This window comes from Orussus abietinus, unplaced genomic scaffold (assembly GCF_000612105.2).
Source record: "Orussus abietinus isolate OABI.00-Male unplaced genomic scaffold, Oabi_2.0 scaffold18, whole genome shotgun sequence".
Lineage (NCBI taxonomy): Eukaryota > Metazoa > Arthropoda > Insecta > Hymenoptera > Orussidae > Orussus > Orussus abietinus.
The window spans coordinates 729,841-738,413 of record NW_019396011.1 but is presented as its reverse complement, the minus strand read 5'-3'; the positions used below and the strand labels follow the sequence as shown (position 1 = coordinate 738,413).

Here is an 8,573-nt window from a genome sequence, read left to right as displayed (position 1 = left end):
AATTATAAAATACAGAACCGTTCCGAGCCGGGAGTGGAATTGTTATAAAAAGAGGGATAATAAAGGAAAAAGTGAAACGCGCCGCCCTGTAGCCGGTCTCGATTCGGCGTAACGACGTTTCCTGGGGGGTCAATTTCGAGGCTGCAGCTCGAGGCGAGAGAATTATTACGGTCGTGGAATTATTCCCGACCGGAAGTCTCCGAGTGCCTACTCGTGGCCTGCTAACTGAATTACGGCGGGAATTAATGCAAATGACAGGAAACTGCACCGCGTTTCTCGCCGGTAGCCCCTCGGACTCCCGGAAATCGCCGCGTTAATTTTCATCATTTTAATACTTTTCCTCGTTAACGTCACTTTAATGCCCTTCGTTTTTAACGCCGCGCCTCGCGAGATACCTCGTTTAACGAGATTCGTCCAAAGTACTATCCGGTATCGACCGTTTACCAGCCTCTTGTGGTTTTCACCCTCGACTTTAAACACTTTAGCGGTATCACTGCGAGCGGCTTATTAGTGCAAGGTCGCTCGAGAGTGCACTACTCGGTGCACCTATGCATTTCCGCGATGTAGATTATACGGTCTCCAATTTAGCATTACCCGTAGGCAGGGGCTCTCGGCCCTTGGAAAAAGTCCCAGACGTCTTCCACGACCTCCTTACGATCGCGATTTATCGAAATCGTGGATGGGGAAAAAAGAAAGAAAAAAAAAAGGATGCTCAGGAAACCGCGATTGTGACAATCGTAATTGCGCCGCAAGGCGACATACGGACAACCTCGCCAGAAAATTCTGACAACCGGAGTAAAGTCCCAGTAATTCTAATTAAAATAATTGTTTTTCGTGTAATTAAAAAAATCTCGCCGATTAAATCAGCGGTCCCTTTGCGGCCGTTTAATTCGGCTCTGTTTTCGCGAAAACGAGCCGAGTCCTCTCGGTGCAGCGCCCGCCGCTGCAACGCTCGCTGCACTTGCAATAATTATAGGCCGCGGCATTGCAATTTGGGAACCGCTGTTCCGGAGCACGGACAAGACACGGTGTGGCGAGCTTCCACTACAATTAAGCCCACCTTGGACTTGCGGCCCGGAATGGCCGAGCTTGTTCCTCCGCTAAATGAAGCGATTCCACGTCAAAGAATTTGCAAAATCCGACACCGACTTGGCCACGTGCTCCGAAAAGTGCGAATCCACTTGTTCGTAACACACCTGATTTTCGTTCGCTCGGATGTCACTTTGACATCCCCTTGATACGTAAGCTACACCTCGGGATATTTATGCTAAATACGGCAGAAAAAAAAAAATACTCCCCGTAAGGATGATAAATGTCGAAAGGTGCTAATCACTCACCTCCTCGGCGTAGCACCTCCTCGAAGTAGCACCGCGGCCCTAATTGCGTCTCAGGGAGTCCGGGCTGTATTTGCGGAGCATTAATTCCCCAGGGGAAAATCCTGGAAGGACTCGCGTCCTGGGGGGTCGAATTCGCCCCCGACCGGGGGGTCGAAGTTTGCTCAAACGGCGCTCAAATAATTGCAGAACCCGCCGAGGCGATCGCGCGTTCGACGACGCACATCCGGGGGCTGCACTTCGCGTTTCTACTTCTTCCCTGGCGTGCTCTAATTAACGGCGTTAATTAATGCGCCCCTCGAGTCACCGGCAAGGCATTCGAGTGCAGTGGGCCGACGAAAGGCGAGCGAAAAAGTTACCAACCGGTAGCGAAATCCGCGAAATCGCGAAACCGTGAAACCCAGCCCCGGATATCGAAGGGTTGTTTTTTTTTCTTTTCTTTTCCGCACAACTACCCCTCCATGGCAAATCCTCAGCCCTCGGGACTCGACTCTTCGGGGTCCTCTTCGAGTCTCGAAATATTTCCCTGAAGTGTCCAACCTGGCCGACCGTGGTCGAGACACTTGAAGCGGCGACGCAGCTTCAGCCGCCCCGTTTCACTTAGGGGATGCTTTGACAAATTGTCGCAGAAACTCGGCAGGTAAATTCCTGGACCGTTTCTGAGGTAACCGGGTCGCGACGGAGCATTGCATCCGCCCGGGGCAGACTCGGGTTTCCCTTCAACGTCGAGCTTGACAGCAATCAAGACTCCGCGAATCGGCTGTGTGTAAAGTTTCTGTTTCCCGCGTTTGTAGAAAGGCTCGGTACGTGTGGCGAATGCGGGTGAGTGTACGTGTAAACACGGGATGCAGATCTGCAGCCCCGAAAGTCGAAGGAGCTTCCACGCCCCGGGACAAGGGGCGCAAATAAATGTACAAGTCCCCGGGACGTCGACCCTAGAATGTTAATTCTAGGGTCATCGGAAGTAATATAATTTATGCGTGTGTATGGATCGATATATTATTAATCAAATAATATAAATGATACGGACCGATGTACTCGGCTGGGGAGAGCTCGGGCTCGACAGCGAGGGGGATCTCAGGTCCTCTGAATATTTAAAAACGGTTCTCTTAAATTCCGGAGTTGGTAATGGAGGGTAAAGCCGTACTGAAGGAAGATAACTGTTATTCTTCCCTCTGAGTGTCAACAGCTTCAAGGTTCCTCCGGATCCCGATCCCTCGAAGGGTGCGAGAAAGCCGCGGCGAGAGAACAAGAGCCTCCTCCGGGATTACTCCACTATAAATTATTCAGAGCGAGACGGCCGACTCGAGGGAAGGATGGTCGAAATGACGTGATAAAATTATCCGTCTATCACACCTCCCGTTCTTCAGGGTCCCCCAAGCTCTACCAAGAGAGTAGCCCACCGCGTGTCCCCGAAAAAGCCTGAAATATCACAATCAGACGTACACTGTGAAAAACTGTTCATCGTGCCAAATTGAACGTTTCTTGAATAGCGCCAAAGAAATATCTGGTTCAATTAAAATAATAATTATTTCAGTCGAATAGTTATTATTTGAATCAACTAGATATGTCTTTGGTCCTATTTAAATATCTCCTTGGTCCAATGAAGTTTCCCTTTTTCCTCGGTGCACGGAATCGTTTCTAATCCTTCTTCGGGAAGTCGAGATCTCGAAGAGGGTGAAATCGGCATCGGGTTACGAATTTATAAATTAGATTTATTATATTCGTATAGTCTGCGACATGTGGAGGGGAGTCTGCATCAACTCGAAGGCGGCATCTTTGAGGTTGGCTCCGCGAAGATTCGCCTTATGGAGGTCGGACCCGGAGAGGTCGCAGCACTGAAAATTGAAATCAAAGGTTGAAGAGGCCGATTCCCCCCTTCGACCCTGAGAGAAAGAGACTCATATAACTCCATTGAATGATTTCCTCGAAAGGAAAGAACGTTTTTCCAGGTGGAGTTTAGTCTCACCTCGAGGTCGGCTCCGGCCAGGATCGCGGACTTGAGGTCGCAGTTCTTCAGGATCGCGTTTTTCAGGGTCGCGACGCGCAGGTTGACCGAGGCCATGTTGCTGCCCTCCAGGTTGGCCCCCTTCAGGTTGACGCCCTCCATGTTGGCCGGCACGAGACCATTAGGGTCCTCGAAGTTGCACGAGTGCAGGTTGGCCGACTCTAGGTTCGCGCAGAGCATTTTCACGCAGACGAGCTGGGCGCCTTCTAGATTCGCGCAGGAGAGATCCGCGCGCTCCAGACAGCACCCGGTCAGGTTGGCCCCGATCAGAGAGCAACCGCGTAAATTGGCGTACTACAACGTCAAACCAGAGACCACTTACATCCCCTTTCCCGAGGTTATAAACAATTACAAACGATTTAATTTGGCCAGGCATTTGTTAACGAATAAACTGCGCCACGCGTTCCCTCTTCAGGGAGGAAAGTAGCCACTTTCTGCTCGTAGCTCGTAACATGCAACTTTCGCCACGGTCGGGTAGGCCCTGAAAGCAGGACTTTCGGTGTAGGGAGGATGAAAACATTATTCCGCCATTAGGGGGTGCTCGAAGTCCCTTTAACGCGAGCCCGGGGGGCACAAAAGAGATTAAGCCGCTTAAAGCCCCATGCAAATTCCAAACGGTCCGGCCCATTACGCACAGAGAACTTCCACTAGGAGGTGTAGCGTGAGGGGTTACTTAAATAGTAGCCAGACCTCGCCAAAGGGGAAATGGCACATCGCGATCCAGGCCGGATCCGTCCAACGAGCGAAAGGCGCTCCTGTGAACCGATCAGCTGATCGCAGCCCACGTGTTTACCCGCGACTCGTTTATTTTCCAAACAAGCAATCGCGAGGGAATTAATTAAATTATCCATCCGATTGGATTATCAAGGACCGGGGAAAAAAGTGTCTCCTCGATTCGCGCCTGCCAAAGGCAAGGTGAAAATTGCGAGAATGAGAAAAATCGTAGAAAATACGGAAAATTGTAAAAATTGCAAAAATCTCCGGTTCCAAAACCTCGGAGTACCTGCTCCGCGCATTCGTTTCTGAATGCTGCTGGCTCGCCGTAATTACCTCAAGTGTCAGGAACAATTGTCCCGAGCGAGAGGGCACAAAGGCGAGGTTACAGCGTTCTGAAGACGGCGATCGATTCGCGGGAAATTATTAACGCGAAAGCCCGCCTGGCGCGTAATAGCGGAGGTAATGACGCGTAATGCGAGACCACTTTGAGACGCGCTGAATCCTTTAGCTTCTAATTAGTTTGACGTAATCACGGGCTAAGTGAGCCTTAATCGGGCCCTCGGAGCCTGTCGCGGGGTCGGCCTTAATTGACTGGTAATTGTCGAATAACTCGGTGTACCCCGGAGTACCTGGACAGGTGGGAACGACACACGTCGCACTTGATGACGATTTGCCGGCCAAGTCGTTAAGACGCCACGGATACCTCGGTTATCACGCGATAACGACCGGTAAACGCTTGCTCGTGTTTACAGGGTGCCATGAGAATCGGGCAAGTTTGACGCCCACGAGACTGGAAAAGTTAGATTGACTTTCCACGGCGGTCTCTTCAGCTCTCTCTCGCCTCTCGAAAAATCCCCCGCAATTCCTCGCCACGCACGAACTAGAAATTCAATCAACGTAGATGAAATAAAATTCATCCGTACCCTTGGACGTTCATTAATTTATCTGAGGAGGAGACGAGAAAACCGCGGACGCGCTCTCCTGAGGATTTATCGAGGATCTTAAGAGCACCCCGTGAGCGTTACTTCCGCAGACCCATAAATGATGCATGTCGTTTACACACCGTCGCCGTCCATTTCGGCTAAAAATACCCGGCTTTACGGACTCGCCTTTGAGAATCGCGACATCTCGCTATAACGATTCTGCCCGGCAGAAATGTCCCCCTTGGTCGATACTCGCGGTTTCGCCTAGTTAAAAAAGAGAGAAAAAAAAAGGAAAAAAATTCCAACCGGAACACAGGAGTCCCGTTGATTTGCTGAAACATTTATCAGACCTCGAGGAGTCGTTAAAAAGTAATGTCAATTCAATGGGCTGAGGGAAATAAAAAAGAGTGCGAGAGGGGTAAGGGAAATCCTTTTGAAGCACGCTCGAAAGAGCTTTCAGAATGGCGAATGACCATTCGCTGACCTACATGCATTTTTCGATTTTACCCCCGCTCATTTATGCACCGGGTTTATCAACCGCTGCCCGGAAAGGAGCCTTTCATGTCGTCTGAAAGCATTGTGCGTTCAGCCGGCTGCGACTGCACCCGGAATCCCCATGTAAATCCCCTTTTGATAACGGCATGATAAAAACAGACACAGGAAACGGGCCATTTCGCATCTTCGTGGAGGCGAAGTTGTGTCGTTTACTTAGGTTAAGCTCAAATCCAAAGTTTTGTAATTAATCCCGGAAAAGGGTAAATAAACGTTTCACGTTTAAGGACAAAGGGTTGAAAATTGGCCTACGGGGTAACGAGGCGACCCCGAGTTTCCCTCGAAGAACCTTAAACTGAGCCTATTTATTATCCCCAATGGTCGCCCCTTCGAGTTTACTCTAAACTAAGAATCGCGGATCAAAATCAAAGCTGGTGTTTCAAACTTCGCTGAAATAAGCTCGTTAAGGTGATACGAAAGCGGTGTCGAAGAGGTCTCGTTAATGAAACTTTTCCCCTAACCGGGTGTCCCGAATCCTTTCAAATTTTACCATGTTAACATGGAATCTATAAGGAAGGGGCAACCCCCATAAAATTCCAATTTAAACAAAAATTGTTATAGGTATTTTAAATATTTTTTGTACAAAATACAATTTTGGGGGGAAGTGGACCATCCTTGGAGTCTCCACGTTCACGTGGCCAACTTTGAAAAGGTAAATCCAGTTTGGAGAAAAGTCTCACGAACGACTGACCCTTCAGATGCGACTTCCATATCGCCTTAACTTCCGCTAAAGAGATAGAAGGAGGTTTCACCTTAAAATTAATATGTCTCAGGTCCAGCCGTGAAAGATCCGCCCCTACCAGGTTGACCCCTTGAAACCGCAGCTTGGAATTCGTCGACGCCGACATGATGGCCTTCAGGACGTCGCGCCTCGTCAAGGATGCCGAGCATTTTCCTCGTCTCTCCTCTTCGGACGTCATGTCCTCTAAAATGGAAACGACCCCTTCAATGCCGTAAAATCTAGCCTCTTCTAAAACACCTGCAAGGACCACGGCCACATTAATTCTTCATCGTCTGAAATAAGTCACTCGTTACATCTCACTCCGCTCGGAAAACCTCTAAAAAAATCTTGAAAGCTCTGAATTGCTCTAAACAATTGGAGGCCCTAAAACTGACACTCTAGACCGATTTCTGGGGTGTACAACGGATTCGGACCCATCGTAAGATTTCAATGAAAATGGAAAAGTGTGTAAGATTCGGTGGAATCGGTGAAGATTTGGATTAATTCCCCGCAGTATGCATATTAAGAAAAAACATTTCTGTCAACGTACCAGCGGCGTTAAGATTTTTATCGAGTATCAATTGCCCGTGTCTCAAGTAATTGAGCAATGGCTCAAAATATGTAGGACTCCTATCGATTAAAAACGCTCCGTTGTGATTCTTTCTACTCGGCTGTATTCTACATTCCGAGTCAATGCTCTCTGTGAACATTCTGCAACATACAATGTTCTGTGGAAAATATTCCTAGGCATCGAAGAAGCCACCTTCTAAATACAACTAGCATCCTTTACCTGGCCAACATACTCATTGGCTCTTTATTCGTCAAAGTGCTCCTAGTAGTAGTAAAACATTTCCCACCGACATTCAACGTTACCCAATCGGTTTTCTCCGGTACTCGACCCAGTTCGACGGTTTTACTCTGGGATATAAAATCCTCGCCACAGGACACGTAAAGAACGTCGTCATCTCTGTAAGGTTAAAGTGTCACTTTTGTCCATCGTAACGCATCGATCAAAAATTCATCAAAACCGACCTAATGAGCTCGACATCGTCAATCTCACCTCCCTGGGGTGTGAAAATCCGTTTCGCCGATACATTAAATTTTAAACTAGCTGCAACTAACAAATCTTCTATGGAATGCGTCACCATAAAAACCTGCAACAATGTGCAACAGATTATAAATATAACTAAAAATATACAACCTGCACATTTACCAATCTAATATGCAACGAACAGCTTCGCCGACACTCCTCTTACATTTCATGACATAACATTTAATTCCAAAAGTAATTTAACATTATCCACCCGATCTAATCTCATTTTGCAAGAAATTCAAATTGAAATTTCCTTCTAATATTCAAGATTAATGAAATTCAGTTATCTTTCAAGAAGAATCATGTTCATAAGCCACACGTGAGATAACCTGTCAGATAACCTCAACAGTGAACAAGCTACTGAAGCGCCATCTCTAAGCCGCACCTCGAACCCACTACACAAAACTTGGACCGAAAGAGGAAGAAACAGAATGAATTAAACACACTGACAATCAACTAAATACGAATTAACTCGAGTCACGATAAAAGAATTCTCGGTCCTACACCACGTGGAGGCAGCCAAACTAGTCGTTACTTTCATAAAATTTGAAAAAGGGCATCGCGGCACAACCTACCTTGCCGTTCACGTCGGTACCGTTCAGGAAGAGAATCACTCTTTTCATGGCGCAAATATCGCCGACCTCGCGTACAGCGATTATATTTCGTGTCACTCATAGGACCACTCGTATCATCCGCGAAAAACGAGCGAAAATTCGCGGATTCTCGCGAATCGGTCTCGCACTGACGTTTACCTGGCGGCCATATTTAATACTTAAAACGAACGCATACACGAAACTGCAACGCGCAGCGCTGCTCACAAGATGGCGACGCGAGTGCTCGCAACGGTAAAAATCCAAAACACTGCAATCGACTAACTCAACCTAGATAAATTACCGACCACCTTTTACCACCAGAGATGAGTTGAGAGATTCACGAGAAGGATCTGCGAAGCGATCTGATATCGCCCAACAACGGCCCAACTCGGTAATCCACGTTATCTATGCATCCTTCTCTCGGCTCTTCGGGCCGCGATTTTTTTGCCGACATTTTTTAACACTTGGCATGCGAGTATACTTCGCCGCCAACTTACGCGTGCAGCGGGCGTTTTTTCGTGAATAGCGCCACAAATCTACTAAATACGTATTTTTACGCGACCCTCGCTCCAGTGACAGACTCGCCCCTACCAGAAATTCATTGCGCCGCCCTTGGGGGCAATAAACGATGA

The 8,573-nt window shown here is 48.0% G+C and overlaps 1 protein-coding gene across 1 annotated transcript; it reads right to left on the bottom strand.

The window, feature by feature from the left end:
* Positions 1-3,052: 3,052 nt before the first annotated feature.
* LOC105700235 (BTB/POZ domain-containing protein KCTD9) lies at positions 3,053-8,100 on the bottom strand. The gene is made up of 7 exons (XM_012425909.1): positions 7,924-8,100; positions 7,288-7,409; positions 7,046-7,222; positions 6,806-6,966; positions 6,287-6,513; positions 3,304-3,636; positions 3,053-3,172 (listed from the first exon to the last, which is right to left on the bottom strand). Exons 1-7 carry the CDS (start codon positions 7,969-7,971, stop codon positions 3,053-3,055), a joined length of 1,188 nt encoding a protein of 395 aa, XP_012281332.1. The 5' UTR covers positions 7,972-8,100.
* Between the last annotated feature and the right edge of the window lie 473 nt (positions 8,101-8,573).